This window comes from Nycticebus coucang, chromosome 23 (genome assembly GCF_027406575.1).
Source record: "Nycticebus coucang isolate mNycCou1 chromosome 23, mNycCou1.pri, whole genome shotgun sequence".
NCBI lineage: Eukaryota > Metazoa > Chordata > Mammalia > Primates > Lorisidae > Nycticebus > Nycticebus coucang.
The window spans coordinates 21305568-21325988 of NC_069802.1; the positions used below are offsets into that span (position 1 = coordinate 21305568).

The window sequence follows — 20421 nt, forward strand, 5'->3', positions numbered from 1 at the left end:
TATCAATTACTGTTACTAATTACATTAAGGAGAATCTGTTTCATTTGCCTTTATTTTATTTTAGGTCAGCCATTTACTTGTGGTTAAAACTTTATCCATCTTTTGAATACCTAATGACACACAATTCTCTAAAGTCACTTTGACAAACTGTGTGATTCATTCCAATTGCTCTGAAGGTTTTTTTTTTTTTTTCTTTTTCTTTTTTCCTGTGTGGACTCCTTTGCTCAGTTAAGAGACTAACACTATACATGAGTTTATTTATAAGCATATCACTTTGCCTTTTAAACAGGATGCCAACAGTCTTGACACTACATATTAGCTGGTTCAAATGCTCAAGAATATAGAACTCACCCCATCTAATGAGCCAAATGAAACGTAAGTGGCAGAAGAGAACATATGAAGTGTTTGCATAAAATATCTATCAATCTGCCACTTGATATGTCCACTCAAAAGCCTATGATTACATAAATGAGAATGCAAATACTATTCAGCCACAGGACAAAAATACTATTAGGACAAGAAGTAAGAGGCAGTCTGAAGAAAGATCATACTCTTTTGCAGTACATGTTACCATTTTCTAGGAAAATTTCTACAGATGTCAGTGTATTTGTGGGTGCCTATAGGTTATGTTTCAAAAGTGCTAACATTTTAAATGAAATCTTCCTTATTTACAAAACTGATAAGAGCACCAAAAATACATCTGCTTCTAACTCCGGGTAAAGCAATAAAAGAACAGATATAAAACTCTCTGCTATATTAAACATTGACTTAAAATAAATAAGGAATTCAAGCTCTCATGCAGCAAAAAACATTTTCAAAAGCCAGTGAATGCGATTTAGTACAAACCTCTGTTTTCTTGTATTGCTTTTGTTGTTGGATATAAAAGCCCATTAAGTCTGTTTCTCCTTATCCAAATAACTACAATAAAGTACTATATATAGAAAATACATCTATAGGAAACTAATTTTAATAATTATGAAAGCAATAAAAATTAATCTCTTCTCTGTAGCATCTTTAATGACACCATAACTTTATCCTTTGCCTCAATCCTTCTAAGATGCCATATTTCACATACAAAGTATGGTGAATGGAAATATTATTAATTGACAGACATAAATATATTCCTCGAGGTGAGTTCTAACAATAAAAATGTGATGTTTTATTAGCAGATGTTGCTGCCCTATTAAGACACAGGCCTCTCCAAAAGGTTTTATTTGCTGTGTGTCAAACTTTGGTGGGTATATAAAAAAAATAAATTTCCTGAAGATTATATATCACACAAGCAAAACTTTCAAAAAGGAATTTTATATTTTCCAAAGTTCCTCTCAGGAAAAAGGAAAAAAAAATACATGTATATATTTACTCTTTCCACATTTCACAAAGAAACATCTGTGTCAGATATTTCACACCACCTTTATATCCTCAGGGCATCACAATACATGCACACATCCCAATAGCATTACACAGAGTACATCAATCACAAACATTGGTGTTGCTTGCCTTAAAGAATACACAGCTCATGCAATTTATTTTTGTTTGTAAACTTTTAACACCAAATAAGAAACATGTAAATGCTGATTTCATATTATCATAGAAGCCTAAGAGCTCATCTATTGTTATAAAGTATTAAAAATGTAGTTTTGCATGACATTTGCATATAAGTAAATATTTTTAAACCAGCATTTTTGTCCAAGACGTTAGTATTTCAGTTTCTCAGGCTTGGTACTACATTTGCATGAATCAGCATCCACTTACTGTAAAATTCTGCATATGTGTAATACAGCTAAAACTTTGATGGCTTCTAAATTAAATAGACACCAGCAGTAACTTTAGACATTTCCTTTTTGGGTGCAATTATGCACTTAGTTGTCACGAAAGAAAATAATGTCAGGTTATAAGTAATCTTCCAAAGAACACACATATATTTATTCTGAAAATAGAAAACACAGGATGAGTTAGGCCTGTGGAATGCAAAGGGAAGGGCAAAACCTTGAATATTTCCTTTAATAGCTTAGTGAACATCAGGTGTAACTGACCAAATGCACCTCTTGTAGATGGCCTCTGCTAAATTAATGGCATGTGAATCAACATTAACTTCCTATTAAAATTTTAAACCATCACCTTGAAAAGAGAAAACCAAACTTTACAGAAGATGATCTGTCTCAGAGTTACTCTCCTTCTCTGGGGTATTTAAAAGCATCTGGGATACACATCTTACCTGTTTGCTGTACTTGTTATTGGTCTGACAGCTGTACTCAGAGCAGTGATCTGAGCCAATTGAAATGTTGTCTCCTGCTCCCACAAATGTGTTGGCTGGTGGTAGATCTTGTACGGCCTGGTGTTTTTTTCCTGCAGTTGGTGACTGGGGGTGAAGCTGGACAGTAGGCAATGGGGAACTGGATTTGTAATGCCGGGCCAGGTCAGGACTGCCTGGCCCACCATTAACTGACCGATATCGCCCCATGCTTGGGCTGTCTGACAGCTTCTCATTGACACTATCGTACCTCTGTCCATTTGGTTTAGAAGCTTCTACAGTGACAATGCTGCTGTAGAGAGGCTGCTTAGACTTTTTGTTTTTCTTGTCCTTTTTAGGCTTTTTAGATTTGTCATGCTGTTGGGGTGTAAAAAAGTCTTCATGATCTTTTTTGCCAGCTTCATAGCCATTTTTATTTTTGGACCTGCAGTACCTTGCCATGACTACAATTAAGATGATCAGAATCACAGTCATAATGCCAGCAACTACCCCAATGACAATGCTGAGTCTCTGTTTGCTAATTTCATAGCTTGGATCACCAGCTATATCCTGGGTGAGTGGGGTGTGCAAACTTCTGACTATCTGGGAGTCAATCACAGTTGCATTAGAAACACTTTCATTGACAAACACATGCACCAAAGTGGTGGTGGACTGGGAAGGCTGCCCACTGTCATTCACTTGGACCACCAACCTATGCAAGCCATAGTGTTTTTGGGTGAGTTTTCCCACTAGGGAAACCACACCACTAGTGGGATCAATCTCAAACAATTTGAAGGGATTCCCTCCCACAATGCTGTAGTTTAAGTCTGCATTGATGCCATCGTCACTGTCTGTGGCCAACACAGTAGCTACCACTGTCCTGACATTACTTGAAGGTGGCAGTAAAGTGTAGGAAATGTTTCTGGGAAGGGTGACTGTGGGAGCGTTGTCGTTTTCATCCATCACAAAGAGAGAGACTGTGGCTGTGGCTGACCTGGGAGGATCTCCCCCATCCACGGCCTTGACTCTGAAAGTGTATGTGGTTTGATGTTCCCGGTCAAAGGACATCGTGGAGTAAATGGTCCCAGTGTCATTTTCAATAGAAAAAATATTACTGTTCTCCTCTATGAAGAGGCTCATCTCAGCATTCCGCCCTTTGTCAGCATCCATCACGGTGACCATCCCCACTGGGCTGTTGGGCTGCAAATTTTCTTTCACATAAAAGGTAAAGACGTCCTGCATAAATTTAGGGTCATTGTCATTCTTATCAGCCACCTGCACAATCACAGTGGTGCTGCCCTGCAGCACGGGGATGCCTTTGTCTTTGGCATTAACTTTAAACTCATACCTGTCAGTCTGCTCTCTGTCCAGCACCGTGTTGACGAGGATGTCCCCAGAATCAGGGTCAATGGCAAAGACCCCCAGCACGGAGGAGTCCAGGGAGTAGGTGATCTCGGCATTCTTCCCGCTGTCGGCGTCTGTGGCCAGCACGGTGGCCACCCTCTCTCCCGGGATGTTGTTCTCAGGGAAGTAAACCTCCACCACCGACTGGCCGAAGACCGGCGGGTTGTCGTTGGTGTCTCCCACCTTGACCACCAGGGAGTTGTTGCTGGAGAGGCTGGGGCTGCCCGAGTCCACAGCCACGATGACCACGTTGAACTCCCGGGTGGCCTCATAGTCCAGGGGGGCCGAGGTGTGCAGAAAGTACTTCTTCTTGTTCTGGTCGCCCTCTGTGTCGCTGGCTGGCTTCAGCTGGAAAGGCACGTCGCCCACCACGGTGCAGGTGACCACCCCGTTTTCGCCTTGGTCTCGGTCCGACACCTGCACCAGAGCGATGGGGGTGTCCACCAGGACGTCCTCGGCCACGTTCGCCACCCCGTCCTTGAGCTGGATGCGTCCGATCTTGCGGATTTCAATGGACGGCACGTTGTCGTTCTCGTCCTTGATGTTGAGCACCACGGTGGCCTTGTCGGTCTTGGGGGGCTGCCCGCGGTCGCGCGCCATCACCGTGAAGCGCAGCTGGTTCACCTCCTCGCGGTCGATGCGGTGCAGGACGCTGAGCCAGCCGGACGTCTCGTCCAGCCGCAGCAGCCGCCTCACCGACTCGGTGGCCGCCCCGAACACGTACTCGATTTGCCCGTTGACCCCCACGTCCAAGTCGGAGGCCCGCAGTTGCAGGATGGGCGTCCCCGGGGCGCTGTTCTCCGCCAGGTCGGCCTCGTAAACGCTCTTCTCAAAGCGGGGGCTGTTGTCGTTCACGTCGGTGATGAGCACCCGCAGGATGGCCTGCGAGGAGCGGGGCGGGTCGCCGCCGTCGCGCACCCGCAGGGTCAGCTCGTAGGAGTCGCGCTGCTCGCGGTCCAGCGCCCCCTTCACGATCAGCTGCGGCTGCTTCTCGCCGTCCGGGGTGTCCGCCACCTGCAGCTCGAACACGCTGCTGCGGCCGCCGGGGCTGGGCCCGCCGCCGCCCTCGGGCGCGTCCGGCCGCCGCTTGGAGCCTCCGGAGCCGCCGCCGCCGCCGCTCGCGCCGTTCCCGCCGCCCCCGGGGTAGGGGGCGCTGTCGGCCGGCCCGGAGCGTCGGCCCTCGCCGCCGCCGCCGCCCCCGGGCTCCTGGAGCAGCTCGTAGCGCTCGATGCCGTTGCGGCCGAAGTCACGGTCGGTGGCGGTCGGCAGCAGGTACAGCGTGCCCACCGGCCGGTTCTCCTCCACCGTGAGCGTGAGCACGGGCGACGGGAAGGTGGGCGTGTTGTCGTTGATGTCCAGCACGATGACCCGACCCTCGAAGAGGTCCACCCAGCTCTGCGAGGGCCCGATCACCGACACCTCGAAGTCCAGGAAACACTCGTTCTCGTCGAAGATCATCTGACACTGGGGCAGCTTCTCCCGGTCGATGCGGCGCTCGCTGGTGCTCAGCTCGCCCGTGAGGTTGTCGATCTTCAGGTACTCGGAGCCCGACTCCAGGCTGAACGTCACCTCGCCCGAGCCGGTCACGATGCCCAGGTCGGACGCGACGTTGCCGATGCGGACGTCGGCGGGGCCCTCCTCGGCCAGCCGGTACCGGAGAAGCTGCTTGGCGGCCGCCAGGCTGAGCGAGAGCGGCAGGAGGAGGCAGCAGCGCAGGCACCAGCCGCGCGCCCACCCCGCCGTCCGCATCCTCAGCGTCTTCTCCTGCTGCTGCTGCTACTGTTCCTTCTAACCACAGCCCCCTCGGCGCCCCCTCCTCCCGGGCCGGCCGCCTGCCCTCCCCGCGGTCCTCTCCCCTCTCCAGGAAAGGCAGGAGCGAGAGGCAGGGGAGGGAGGGGGCAAAAGCAGCGCGTGGACTTGGCTGGAGCTGGCGGTGGGGGTGTGTGTGGAGACGGGACCGGCGATAGATGCTTTATTTTCCTCCTGTTTCTTCCGAAAGTTATTGTTTCATAATTCATGCAATGGGTGCTAATCGCCCGCTTGCCGGCCGCTGTTCAGTCGCAGTACTCACAGTTCACGGGACACTGCGCGCCGCGGGCTCGGCAGCTCCCCCCACCCAGAGTCATTCCCGCAGCGGGCGGAGGATCCCGGGCTCCCGTCCCTGGTCTCTGGGAAGGGGCCAGAACCGCTCCGGCAGGCGGGCGGTGGGGCTGGGAAGCAGCGGGAAGAGCCTGTAGCCTCCCCCGTCAGCGCCGCTCGTCTTTGCTGCTCCTTGAGTTGAGTCCAATTCACGTTCCAGCCACTCACTCCAGACCCAGCCTCTGCTCCTGCTACCGCTGCCCAAGCCAACGTGAGTCGCTTCCTGCACGAGGCTCTGGGGCCAGCAACAAGCCGGTCTCAACTCCGACTCCGCTCGGGCAGCGGGAGAGCCGGTCAACACACGGAGAATGCAAAAATCCCCGGCAGGGCTCTTCGGGTACGGTGCAGTGGAGACTCCTCGCGTCACAGAGCGGCCCGATTCCGGGTCCCCCCGGCGCGCCAAAGAGCAGCCCGAGCCATCTTCAGAGACGCCCAGAGTCAGTCCCTTCTCACCCGGAGAGGTCGGGTTTCTCTTTTCTCTTAACAACTCTGCGCAAGGTCATTAGTCACGAAGCCTCCGCCTGAAACCGCAGCAGCCGTTCGCTGGCGGGGGCGAATGCTGAGCCGTGCGCACAGCGCGGTGCCCAAGTTTGGGTTCCCAGCCGCAGAGTCCGTGCCTTTTCTCACCTGCATTCGGCCCGCATGTCGGAGCAGTGGGATCTGCAGCGCTGTGCGCGATTCAGGGAGGAGATTGCAGCCTCTCTCTCTCCCAGCTCTCTCGATCCCTCCCCTCCCACCCCCTCTCCTCCCTCCTCTCTCCTCCCTCCCTTCCTTTCCCCTTTCCCCTTCTCCCACTCGCTCTCCTGCACGCTCTCTCTCCTGCCTCCCAGTCCCAATGCAGGGAACTCGAGCTGAACTTGATCCCCTTGCAGTTCAAAGGTGAGCAAACCAGGCTCCTTGCACAGGCGACGTTGGCCCGGAGAAAGGGCACGGCCAGGCTCTCCCAACGGCAGTTAACAAAGATGCCCAATTTTGTTCGGATTTCCGAAGAAAAGCCAAAGGCTTTGGGGCGGGGGTGGAGGGGGAGGTGGAGTCAGAGACAGCTGCCAAGTAGCTTTAAAAAAATTTTTAGTTTGCCAAGGGGAGAAAAAGTGCCAGTCGGTTGTGGCCTCGGAAGTGCCCTGGCGCGGCGGGTGAATTCCGCAGTTGTCTGGTCCCCTTTGGTGTCTGGAGAGTCTGGTGCTGGCGCTCCCGCCGCCCCTCAGGCTGGGAGCACTGAACCGCAAGTGGGTAGCTCGCATTAGCTATCCGCGAGCCGGAAACCCGCAAGTTGCCCAAAGTGGTGGCTGCTTCTGGGAGCTGGCTTGCTCCGGGCTCAGGCTTGTGCCTGATGCGGCGGCGGCCGCGGCAGCTTAGCGGCCGAAACTACACACTGGGAGAGAGGAGGACTAGGAGGGCCTGGGGGAAGGTGGCGGGAGAGAGCGTCAGCCAGCCGCCGCGCTCCAGAAAGCGCAGCCTCAGCTCCGGGGGGGCTGCTCTGAGTGTGCCCCATCCCAGCTAGTCCCCTTTAGGCTAAAACCTATTTCCCCCTACACGTGCAACCCACGGTCTTCTCCAGGGGAATTGCTTTCCCTCCCCCGGGCTGGTAAATCTCCTCCCCCTGTAATACTCAGTGCGTGTGAGAGAGCTCTGGAGCGAGTGTGAGGATACGATTCTCCCTCTTCCCTCCCCTCTCGGATGTTGTTCTTTCCCTGAAAGTGTCTCTGGTTCGAGACTTAGCATTTTTGGTTAGGGCATAGTGGTTATCCGAGGCTTGAGAAACCTGCGTGCGCCCAGGAAGCCACAGTGGTGTTCTGAAATCCCCTGACTGGCTGCAGTAGTGAAAACAGAGAACATCAAACTCCACAGAGAATGGTAGAGGAATCCTTTTTTGGGAGTGCAGACTTCGGAGGGATCCGAGGGGGGGAGGGGATGGCTGTCTTTGTTTAAATGCTTCCCATTCCTGCCTTCGCGCTTGCTTAGGGGGTAGACAGTGTGTGCGTGCGCCTGGGGAATAAACACACGTTGGAAACCTCGACATTATTTTCTGAACAGCTTTTCTGCAGCCTTTCATAACTGGCAAAGTGTAGCGTCACCTATCTGGATAAAAGGGAAATAAACTCTAACGGCAACTTTGTGTACCGAAGTGTCCCTAGCTCCTTTCGACTTTGTGCCACTTGATCTCCCCTGATGTGCCCCCCCCTCAAGAGGCTTCCCCAGTTTGCAATCACAGCCATCACAACCCACCTCTTTAGATACGAAGTCTGGTTGTGTTTTCTGAACTGTTGCCATTTATCTTGGAGGCTGTTAAACTAGGGGGTTCGGCCATGATTAAGGGGGTTGGGGTCGACAGGAATTATTTGGGGGGGAAATTTTTACTATCTCGAAAGAGAAAATGAACTGTTTCTGGGAACTGCTTGGTCCACAGCTCGTCTGCCTCATCTATAGGCATTTAAAGGGCCTCTCCTTAAAAGAGGATTTAAGGTGAAAAGCAAAAAATAAATCGGTCCAGTGTGGGTATTTTCTTTACCAGATCTGAGCGAGGAGGCAGAATGATATAAACAAGACAAACACCCGATAAAGTCGGGGAGCAGATGTAGCGCGCGGTTGTTTGGGCGGGCGCAGGGAGCTGGAATGAGGGTGGGGGAGGCGGCAGAGATTTCCAAGCTCCCTGTATGGAGAATCGTGGGAGCGCGGAGGATGGAAGTGTGTGGAGTAAGTGCCAGGAGCTGGTATTTTCCAGTCTGTTAACGCAGCATCACTCCGTAGGTGGCAACTCCTCCTCCGAGGCCAGGGCAGGGAATCCGGCCTTCCCGCTAACCCTCCCGCGGCAGTCACCCGAGCTTTTTAGCTCAGTATCTGCAGCATCAGCGAGAAAAGCCTCGCGCGCAGGCTCAGTGAGCACCGCCGCAGTCTCCAGCCAGGGGCGGGGGCGGGCGCCGCAGCGCCTTCCCTGCTGGCTAAGTAGCGGTAACGCCAAATCCCCCATACATTTGGCTAGAACTCGGGTTTATCAGAACGCCTGCTCCCCACCCCTGTCTCCCATTGCCCGCGTCCCAAGCGAAGGAGGGAAGCTGTCTGCACTCAGCGCCCCTACGCCCAGCATTCCGACGCGCGGCAATTATGGTGCAACGCACTCACTTCCCTTGCGGTCTTACTAAGATTCTGCAAACTTCAGGCAGCCGCGTGGGTAGAGACGCTGTGCACTCACTAGTCTCCCCAGACCGTAAACTTGAATTAGCCCCTCCGCCTCTTGAAGCATCCGTCCGCCACTCCGGCGCGCACTCGCCAGGAGCGCACTTTCGGGGAGCAAAGAAGTGGGCAGCTTTTCCTTAGAGCGCTGCACATTTCTTGCCGGATGACTGAGGGTGCAGTGCGTCCTTCACAGTGGAGTGCTTCCCTCTTTGGGAGCTGAAGGAAGTCTCCAGCCCGCCCTCCTCACTCTCATCCCTACCAACTCAGTGGCCGAGCCAAGCCAGCGTGGGAAATGGGTCCGACGTGTTCTGCATGGAGATCAGTGTGGCCAGACTGAGGGAGCTCCAACGCCTCCTGGCTTCGCTCCCTCCCCACTGGTTCCAGGCTCCGACCTTTCCGCCAGAGCAGCCAAGAATCGGTGGCGGCTTTGCCGGGTGGCGCGGTTCTGGGGAAGGGAACGGAATGGGCGAGGTGGAGTATGGGGGAGGTGAGGGGTAGCCTCGGGGTGCCCTTGCGGCGCTGGAACTCCCAGTCCTCTTCCGCCCCCTATCTGGGGCTGACACTCTCACTCCAGCCCCCATCACCGCCCCCCGCCGGGGCGGAGGATGAATGGAGGGGAGAAGCGGTTTCCCCCGCCCCCGCCCCATTTCCGCAGTCTTGGAGCCAGTGTCACAAGTGCTCAGCAATTTCATTAAATGGAACGGGGGGACTTAATCCCCCGGGTACCAGACCTCGGCGAGGGAATGTGATATCCGGCTTTGCTCCCACCCACAAACCCCTCCCGGCTCCTCAGACCCAAGGCTGCATTTATCTTCTCAACCTGAGAGGAAAGGGTTCAGAAGGAAATGGGCTCGAAAGTGTAACCGGCTGCAATAAATTAAAGAGCCCGCTGCTTCTGCCGCCGCCGCCGCTGCTGCCACTGCTGCTTTGGCAGCCAGAACAGAGGAGAGAAAATCAGATCGGTGTCCTAAAGCTCGCCCTGATCAGAGGGACGGGACTTCATCACGTGTAGGAAGCAAAATGTTTGAGGAAAGTTGAAATGATAGAGATTTCTGTTTTTCCTTTGTTGACTTTTTAAAAGAACAATAAAATGTCCATTGGAAACCCAGATATAATATAAAACTGATTAAAATATAAATGCCATCTTATAATAACATGCGTTTAATCCTTGACCGAGGATTCCTTTTCTATGCCAAATAACCTATCTATTCTGTAGTTTTTCTTTTTCTTTCCCTTTTTTTAAATTTACCTACTAACGTCGCTTGCCTAAAACTGCTTTGCAGTTAAGAAATTTCAGTGACTGAACTGAAAAATAGCAGTCAGGATTGTGATGTAGTTTAAACCTCTAGAACAGACAGGAAGAGAAGGTAACCACAACAAAAGTTACGAGTTAAGAATACAAAGTAGGTGCCAGACATATGATCTCTCGCGGGGGGGGGTTCCTTATTTATAATAGATGCTATATGCACAATAATATGAGAGAAAGGTTAAATACAGTAAACATGATAGCCAGTTCCGGAAAGAAATACAAAGCAGGTTGACAGAAAGGGAGAAAGTGACTCAAGAACTCCACCAAGGGACAAACAGAGGGAATGACACTCTGACATCTCCAAATCCGTTGACCTTTCGTGTTTTTAAAAAGGGTCTTCTCTTGTAGGTGTAGACACGTTTCCTAGGCTTTCCTGAGCAACCATTTCTCTAACTACTGTGGCTAAATTTGATATGTCTGTATTCCTTTTCTAAATAATTATTTGAAACTATTTTCCTTTAACCGTGTTATTTTAAATATTAAATATATGCATAACTATTGCACGAATGATTCTGATCCTTGAGACTTTGAGAAACTTGAGGCATACTTTACAGCCTTCAATCCATGCTTGTATTAAAACGTGTAGTAGACAGAAATGGCTAAATTATTCATCGCGATAACAGCCTTTTTGATGGACATAAAAACTCAGCAGTTTAAATAAGGAAACCACAGATTTTCTTTTAAGCGGGTAATAACTGCTTGCATCAGTGGTTATTTAATTGACTGTAGCCAAGAAATAGAATCAGTTGTGCTGTTTAAATCATGAATTCATAGTATGCAAAACTATATATTACAATATATCAATAACGGGACACAGAAACCAAGCTAAATTGATTTGTACTAGCTATTGCATAACTAGAAAACATTTCCACAAGACCAGTATAAAAACCCTATTTGCAAGAAAGAGAAACCTTTCAAAATAAATTACAAGTCTTTATTATCTAACTATTAACTTATGGGCTGTCTGATTTTCAGAATTTAATAGAGTATTTAGGCTTTAAAATAACACTTGATAGAAATGATTTTCACTTTAAGCTTAGCACAGATTGGCAGTTGATTTTTTTTTCAATTACTAAAGTTTTAAGTGCCCAAACATACACAATATAGCACAGATTTACAATTTATGGTGCATATAAAATATCTAGTTATTATAACTACATTACCTTTTATTTACAAGACAATTAGTGTGTGAATTTTTTTAGCTTTAATTTTAATACATTTGCAAAAATCTAAACTTTGGGATAGCACAGTGTTTTGTAAAATTAAGGTGATCTGGGGAAAAAGACCTTTTGATAGGTCAAAAGCAGTATATCCTATTATTTAGGGCCACCTAACGCTGTTTCTTTTCACTATCAATGGTAAAATTAGACACATCAATACCTCTTACAACATGAACTTGAGACATTTGGCATATTTTTACTATTGCAGTAGGATGTGTCAAGGCTCCTATGAATAATGACTTCTAAACTAGAACATATTTTAAGATTTGGAAGGGGAAATCTAGTTGTAATGGCTTGTACAAATACAATACTGAAAGAAATGATGTTGTATATACCAAAAATAATTGAAAGTTATGAATTAGCTTTAGAAGCATTAGCCTTTGATTATGTTGGCCTCTGCCAACTGTCACTTTCTACATTAATTACTGATACCAGGTGGTACAAAACTTTATTCAAGTAAATTTGATTGATTGTAATTAGAAAATACATAATGTGAACTATATCTAGACTGAGAGATAAAATAAATTTGACTGAGTTCTTTAGTAGCAATGAATTTTTCAGTGACAGATGCTGATCCTTATATTGAAGTCATTGAGACCTTTCTTTTTTTTATTATTAAATCATAGCTGTGTACATTAATGCGATCATGGGGCACCATATACTGGTTTTATAAACAGTTTGACATATTTTCATCACACTGATTAACATAGCCTTCCTGGCATTTTCTTAGTTATTGCGTTAAGACATTTATATTCTACATTTACTAGTTTCACATGTAACCTTGTAAGATGCACCAGGTGTAATCCCTGTAATCACCCTCCCTCCTCCCATCCTCCCCGCTCCCTCCCCTCCAATTCTGTTTTTTGGTTTCTAGGGCTAAAGTAGGATCATACTTCTTTGCCCCCTTGTGGTCGGATGAGGCCATTGACTAGTTCTGGGCAGCCCTGATATCACTTCCCCAGGGAAACGAGGTTGGCTGATAGGAAATCAGCGTTTAACTCTCCATAACTGTAAGTGGTTATTAATCTGACTTACAACCAATATCTGAAGATCTCAATAAACTTCAGACTTACACTGGCTTTGAGAAGTAGTAATAGGGTACAAATGACTGGTTCAGTACTTACTATCCAAGTAAGGCTGAATTTAAAAAACTCATCTAAGTTGACAATATGGATTTCAATAACACATCCCTATAGATCAGCAGGTGTGCAATTCAGTCACAGATAAAAATGCATTTCCACTGGCAAAACAAATTCTTCATAAAGCTACACACATTTGTACCTGGTGATCTTTTAACAATGGCATACATATTTTAAACTAGTTAATTTTTTTCCCTAGAAACTTTTGTAGAGTTTCAGACTTTGAACAGAGTTATGGATAAAGTATTGTTGACTCACAGTGGAATGAAAATATAAAAAATGATTCCTTGCATTTACCATTGTTCTTTTTTTCCCCGATGTTTCTTTTATTTTTCTGTTTTGGCTGTGCATAATTCTCAGCACTATCTCCAACTGACAGGATAAAAAACTACTATATGGATGTAAATATAAGCTTTCAATGTGGCTAACTTATATATAAAATACTGTGTTTAATACATTATTTAACAGCAGTGACTTGTAACAGTATATATTATCAGAAGTAATACCTAAATTCTGCACTGAAAAATTTGCTAGAGCCTTGTGTTTCTGAGTGTTTCTTTGTCTTTCTTTCCAGATGTTAGCTACAGCCTGATCCTGTCTGCCTGTTTTGAGAGAACAAATCATCTCTACACTGCCTTTTCAGTGATGTCTGATATAAACTTTCCCTCTTTATCTAACAATAGGAAGTATTGCTCCCATCTTTCTTATAAAACCAATATATTTAAAAGTATTGAAGAGAGAATGAGAGCAAAACATGATGAACTTAAAAAAGTATCATTGAATCTAAGGCAGTGCCCTTTTCTCTGTTTTATTTTCCCCTAGAAAACAGTGTTTTCCAAAGGTCTATGAACCAATATTGACTTCAACTAACAGAAGTTATCCTGTGTAGGCATTGTTCCCCAGGTTGAGAATTACTCTCCAAGACAGACTTACGGTGATACTAACTAAGCTTAAACTTTCAGGGTCTTTCATTTGCGCCAGCCTCTTCCAAAGCCTTGGGATGGTAGTGCAAAGTTATATGCTTTTGATGTTTACAGGAGTAAGAATTTTACCCACAATAGATTAAGAATACTTCTTCCTTCCACTCCAATTCCTTCCTTGTCACATTTCTTGTTTAAATGATGTTAGAGAGACCATAGACATTTTAAGGATCCAGCTAAGAGAAAGACAAAATGGGGATGTGCTTGACTTGGATGTGTGAGATGTGTTTGTGTGGGTTTACCCTCCCTTCCTTTCACAGTTAAGTTATTGCTAGCCATCATTGTGTAAACTGGCTTCTAAGGTTTTTCCCAACACCCATCTGTGACCTCATATAGGGTGGTGGCACAAAAATGCAAGGTCAGAGGTTCCGTTGTGAGAAGTTCCCAGATATATATGTGTGTGACAAAGTGTAATAAAGGTTTGAATGTGGGGAACCAGAAACGAGTCTGCAGAAAGCTCTCTCAATTTTTACCTGAAGAAGATGCTCTCTTATTGATGTGGAAGGGGTCCAGAATTTGACTCTGTGGCATAAAGGGCTATTATGAGTTGAAGACATTTGATTATAAACAGATACTTTTTTTCTGACCCCTCCATATTTTCCAAAAGCAAAGCTTGCTCTAGTAAGTTCACTGTTATAAATTCCTTCCCAGTGAGTTTCACAGCAGAGGAAGACCAACCCTTACCACTCACGTCAAGAAGTCAGCACAAGGCAGCAGCTGGACAGAGAAACAGACGCAGTCATAAAACTATCACATCTCCCATTTATTCTCCTAGGTGTCTATTGATCTTTCCTAAAAGTCATTTGCTTTCCCAGAAGTGCCCTCTACCCTCCTCCAACGCCTATGAAGATGGCATAGGAGCCCCAAATTCTAAATGCCTCCTTGAGTCGTATTTGTCAATTCCGTGCATATGTACCTGATTAAATCTGTTTTTCTCTTTTGCTATCTATCTTTTGTCAGTTTAATTTGCATCTCTCTACCAAAGAATATAACATAAATGAGTAGAGGAAAAGTTTTTCTCTCTGACAGTATCGAATTGAAATAGGAATTCTCCCTTGTCAGGAATTACTCAATATGAGAGCAGATACACGTAAAAGCATACTATTCTTCTGAGTGTGTGTGTATGACTTTTAACTCCATTGTGCAAATTTTACAAGTAGAAAATTTATCTGAAATCCTGTGTTTGAGGGTGCATATACGTAGTTGAAGTAGAATTTTCATTTGTGAGCAAAGGCCATCATAATGGGTTATAGAAGCACCCAGAATATGTCTCCTCCACAAGGAAGGACAAAAACCGTGAGTAGATAACTGCACATCAAACTAGAGCTTCCAAGGAGAACACTGGATTAAACAGACAAATGACAGAGACCATTTGAAGTGGAAAAGCTAAAAATGGCAACATAGAAAGGTAAGTAAGACAGCTCACTGGGATAAGCTTGAAGTCAGAAGTGACTCCTAACAAGGGAACAGGTAAGTGGGAGATCCCCAACAGTCCACATTCCCACTAGAGATACTTGCAGTCCTAGCTATAGGAACTTGTCTTGATCCTAGTACAGGGACCTGCCTGGAATCCATGTGGATCCATCATCCCAGAGAGAGACTTCATACTGGAAACCACCCACACCCTGGGACCCCAGCTGCTTCAGCATCGAACTGTTTTGAGAATGGAGGCAACACTACACTACATCTTGCTCCTGGACATAATAATCCCTGAATTTCCACATTCTTGGTACCCCTCTGACATCCCCCACATCTGCTCAGAGGGCGGCAGCATCATGGCACCTGGTGGACATAGAAGTGTGGCCGAGACTCTAGCACCCAAACCCACATAGTGCTCTACACCCTAGGGAGCAGGTGGTCCAGCACTTCAGGCAGGCTGCCCACAGGACATAAGGAAACAAAATTCACACTCCTCAGAGGCCAAGAACCACATGCCCAGGACCTCTGTCACTGAGAGCAACCCCACCTACAGCCCTCAGAGGCATGAAGGCAGGCCCACTCAGCCCACAATCACCACTGCTCGCAACACTCCTTGGTCCACTACTGGCCTTTAAGAGGAAAGGCTTGCATATGACCCTCAAGGCTTTGAGAACTAGCTTTCCCAGCAACCTAGTCCCCAGTGAAAATTCACCACAGTCTCCAACACCAACCATAGCCTAAGCCTAGACCATTACACATTCATAAATATGTGTCTATAGCATATTTTGGGTAAGTACCTTTGGCTTTGCTTGTGGGTGCTTTGATGGAGGTCTAGGTTCTGGATGGATGTCTTAGTTATAGATGTCCATACTGTGGTAGTTTTCTCAGTTGCTAGTTGTCTGTAGGCTGCAGTGGTGGCATACTGTGTGGGGGCATATTTCCTCTTTATGATAAGGAAAGATGGAGGTCTTTGAAATCTTTTCTCTTTCCCCAGCTCTATGGTATTCTTTAAAGCATGAATGATAGTGGGATACCCAGTTAATCCCTGAGATAGTAGGTGGTCCATATGGGTAAGAATCAGCCATTCCCTCTTGGTCAGGAAATGCTGTAAAGGGCTGTGTAAAATGACCTAATTGCCAGGATATGGTGCTTTCCAGAAATAATAGACTGTGGCGGTGTTTTTGGACCTGTGTCTGGTTCTAGCCACTCAGGGGAAGCACTAAGAAGGCCCTGGCAGTGAGTGAAGCCCTGGAGCTCCCAGGAGACTCGTTATCCTCCACCGCAACAGAAGTAGGTGCAGGAGTGAGGCTGGGCAGGACTGGGTCAGGTGAGGCTCCCTTCAGGCTCCACAAATGTTGGTAAGGGGTTAAATGTTCACTCTCGGGTCTCTGTGAAAAGCCGAGAGGGAGGAGCTAATCTGGAAAGTCTGCTCACAAGAAAGGGGCCATCAAAGATTGTCAATCAGGCTGTTCGTAGTGGGTTTCACTCTTTTCTTCCCTCTCCTGTACCACAGTCTCCTTCCAGAGTCTGTGTACACAGGAGCTCCCCAGCAATAGCACTGTAGGCTGGGAACCTCCCTGACCATGATCCTGCCCTGGGCTGAGAGCGTGACTCTCCTGTGAGAAGAAGGGTGCCCCATGAGTGTGCTGCAGTTGGGATGCACACTGCACTCCCTTTTCAGTTCTGCCCACAAGAGCTCTTTCCTGTCCTGAGATTAGTTCACAAATCTCCCTTCTGTGCTCTCAAACTACACAACTAAGTCCTGGGTTTATAGGATTTAGCCTGTGGGCCTGTTCCCACATCCTTAAAGATCAATTCCTAACCATGTCAGGGAGAGACACACTGACCCTGAGTTGCCCACCGGGTGTTCAAGCAGGTTGATGTCCTTCCACTCTGGGGTGTGCTCTAATTGATGGAGGAGCCAGGCAAGCTGCACTAGCAAGGGCCAGTCAGCAGGGCCCAAACACTCCTTGGTCCACTACTGGCCTTTAAGAGGAAAGGCTTGAGCCTGACTCACAGTGGAAGCCTCTTTGTGGTGGACTTTACAACAGAGGGGAAGCAATTACTACTGAGAGCCCCTACTGGAGCATCAATTTCAGCAGCTGTGGGTGGGGGAGAAGCAGAGGTAAAAACAAGTCTACATGGAAGACAGCTAGCCCTCTGGTCATCTCTGTCCCTCTCTGTAGATGGCAGCCCACCTGGATTGTACAAGCTTGGGGGTCACGCATCTCTTTCAGGACCCACTGGCCCTTGTGTCTCCCACAGTCTGGGCCAGGGTTAGGAAATGTTTGCATGAGAATAAACAAGACAAAAACTTAAGGGGACTGAAGCTCCCTGGGGAGGACAAAGGCATATAAGGGGTAGAGAAGCAGTATGCAGGAGTCTTTACTAAGGTCTGTGGTGACTGAAAGCAGCCCCAAGGGGACTGGCTGCCTGGTGCTTTGTCCTTAAGAAGCTTCCAGCTCAATAGCGGCAGCAGCTTTTGGGCTTGTGAGGGTAGAAAGACCGTGTAGTAGCTCGGGAGCCTGCGGACTGCCAAAAATATGACAGAGAGAGAAACAGACACTCCCGGAGACTTTTCCCTGGGCTCCAAGCCTCTCCAGATTGATCTCTGTTATCTTTCATCTAAAACTTTTCCTTCTTTCTGAGATGATCTGGCAGCTGATGTCTCTGGTCAGCCATCTTCATCAGTAATAAAGTCTTTCAACAAAGAAAAACCCAAGGACAGGTTGGCTTTACTGCCGAATTCTATCAAAATTTTAGGGAAGAACTAGCACCAATTCTAAAACTATTTTAAATAATGGAAGGAGAGGGATATTTTTTACACTCATATTTTGAGACCAACATTATCTTGATACCAAAACCAGGCAAGGACACAATGGAAATAGAAAATCCCAGGCCAATATCACTGATGAACAGAGTTGCAAACATCTTCAAACAAAATACTTGTAAACTGAGTTCAACAACACATCAAAAAGACAATAAGCCATGATTTCCTGGGATTTATGCCAGGAATACAATGATTGTTCAATGTATGCAAACTATTAAATGTGATTCATCACAGCAATAGAATAAAGAAGAAAGCTACATGATTATTTTAATAGATACAAGAAAGCATATGATAAAATGTAACATTTTTTCATGATAAAAAACTCTTAATAAATCAGATATAGAAGAAATATACCTTAACATAAGAAGAAAATATTGGACAAGCCGAACACTTAACAGCACATTGAATGGGGGTAAAGCTCAAACCCTTTTCTCTAAAAACTGAATGCCCACTTTCATCATTATTATACAAAATAATATTAGAGTTCCTAGCAAGAGCAATTAGACAAAAGAAAAATATAAAGAGTATCCAGACTGGAAAAAAGGAATTAAAATTGTCCCCCCTTTTCAGATGGCATGATCTTCTTTTTTTTTTTTTTTTTCTTTTGTAGAGACAGAGTCTCACTTTATGGCCCTTGGTAGAGTGCCGTGGCCTCACACGGCTCACAGAAACCTCCAACTCCTGGGCTTAAGCGATTCTCCTGCCTCAGCCTCCCGAGTAGCTGGGACTACAGGTGCCCGCCACAACGCCCGGCTAACAGATGGCATGATCTTCTACATGGACAAACCTAAATGTTCCACCTAAAAACTCTTAGAACTGATAAATAAATTCAGTAAGATTGCAGGAAACAAAGCCAACATATAAAAATCAGTAATGAGCTATCTGAGAAAGAAATCGAAGAGAATGCACAAAAATGGAAAGACTCCTATGCTCAAGAATTGCAAAATTAATTTTATTAAAATAACCATACTATTCAAAATAATCCACAAATTCAATGTAATATCTATCATATCTATTAAAATACCAATAACATCATTGACAGAAATAGAAACAATCCTAAAATTCATATGGAACCACAAAAGACCCTCAAAGCAAAAGCAATACTGAAGAGAGAAAAACAAAACAAAAAACTGCAAATGTCACATGATCTGATTTCAAATACACTACAAAGCTATCATAACCCACATGGCATGGTATTTGTATAAAAGTAGATGTATTAGATCATTGCAACAGAAGAGAGAAGAATGCAGAAATATATCCACGTATTTACAGTCAACCGATTTTTGACAAAAGATCCAAGGAAGTGCATTATATAAAGGATACCCTTTTCAATAAATGGTGCTGAGAAAACTGAAAATCTATATGCAGAAAAATGGAAGTCGGTCCTTATCCCTTACCATGTACAAAAATAAACTAACAATGGATAACAGACTTAAATATAGTCCCCCAAACTATACGACTACCAGAAAAAAACATGAGAGAAAAACTTTAGGACATTGGCATAGACAAAAATATTAGGAGTGAGACTTCAAAAGTACAAGTAATAAAAATAAAAACAGACAAAAATATTAGAGGTGAGACTTCAAAAGTACAGGTTATAAAAATAAACACAGACAAAAATATTAGGGGTGAAACTTCAAAAGTACAGGTAATAAAAATAAAAACAGACAAATAAGACTATCTCAAACTCAAAAGCTTCTGCACAGAAAAGAAAACAGTCAACAGAGTGAAGAGACAACCTCTGGAATGGAGAAAATATCTATAAACTATTCTCTATAAAAGGACCAATCCAGAATATACAAGGAATACAAACAACTCAAGACTATAACAATAGCAGTAACAATAATCTGAAAAATATAGGCAAAAGATCAAATAGATGTTTCTCAAAAGAAAATGAAGAAATGACTATTAAGTATGTGAAAAGTGGTCACCTATCATCAGGGGAATGCAAATCAAATCTACCTTGAGATACTACCACAATTCAGTCAGAATGGCTATTTTCAAAAAAATAAAAACAAGTACCAAACGCTGGCACTGATGTGGAGACAGGGAGCTCTTGTACCCTCTGGGTGGGAATGTAAATTAGGGCAGCCACTATGGAAAACAGTATTGAAGTTTCTCAAAAAACTAAAAATAAAAGTACTATTTGATCTCAGTACTCTCACTGTTGATTATTTATTCAAAGGAAATTAAATCTGTATATTGAAGAGATGTCTGCCCCCTAATTTTTTTTTTTGTAGCTCTAGTTACAACAGCCAAAGTATAGAACCCATCTAAGTGACCAACAATAGATGATTAGACAAAGAAACAGGGACACATATGTACAATACAAAGATCTTCCATCATCAAAAAAAAAAAAAAGAAAAGAGAATGAAATATTGTCATTTGCAGCAACCTGGCTGAGCCTGAGGGACATCATGGTAAATGAAATAGTTCAGGTACAGAATGATAAATCGTATACATTCTCCCTCATATGTGGGAGCTAAGAAAAAAAAAATAGAGCCTTAGAGGTAGACAGTAGAATTGAGGTTATCAGAGGTTGAGAATTCCAGGGAGAAGAGGAAGATAAGAAGA

The 20421-nt window shown here is 45.7% G+C and overlaps 1 protein-coding gene across 6 annotated transcripts in view; it reads right to left on the reverse strand.

Annotated features, from left to right (window-relative positions):
- PCDH7 (protocadherin 7) overlaps positions 1-6500 on the reverse strand; it is a 422039-nt gene extending 415539 nt beyond the window's left edge. For 4 of the 6 annotated variants that reach the window (XM_053577816.1, XM_053577817.1, XM_053577818.1 and 1 more), the window contains exon 1: positions 2219-6498. In XM_053577816.1, coding sequence (XP_053433791.1) covers positions 2219-5386 — 3168 coding nt within the window. In that variant the 5' untranslated portion in view covers positions 5387-6498. Of the gene's footprint in view, positions 1-2218 lie in introns of all 6 variants that reach the window. The other 2 variants (XM_053577815.1, XM_053577814.1) reach the window with 1 other exon arrangement.
- Positions 6501-20421: the final 13921 nt, after the last annotated feature.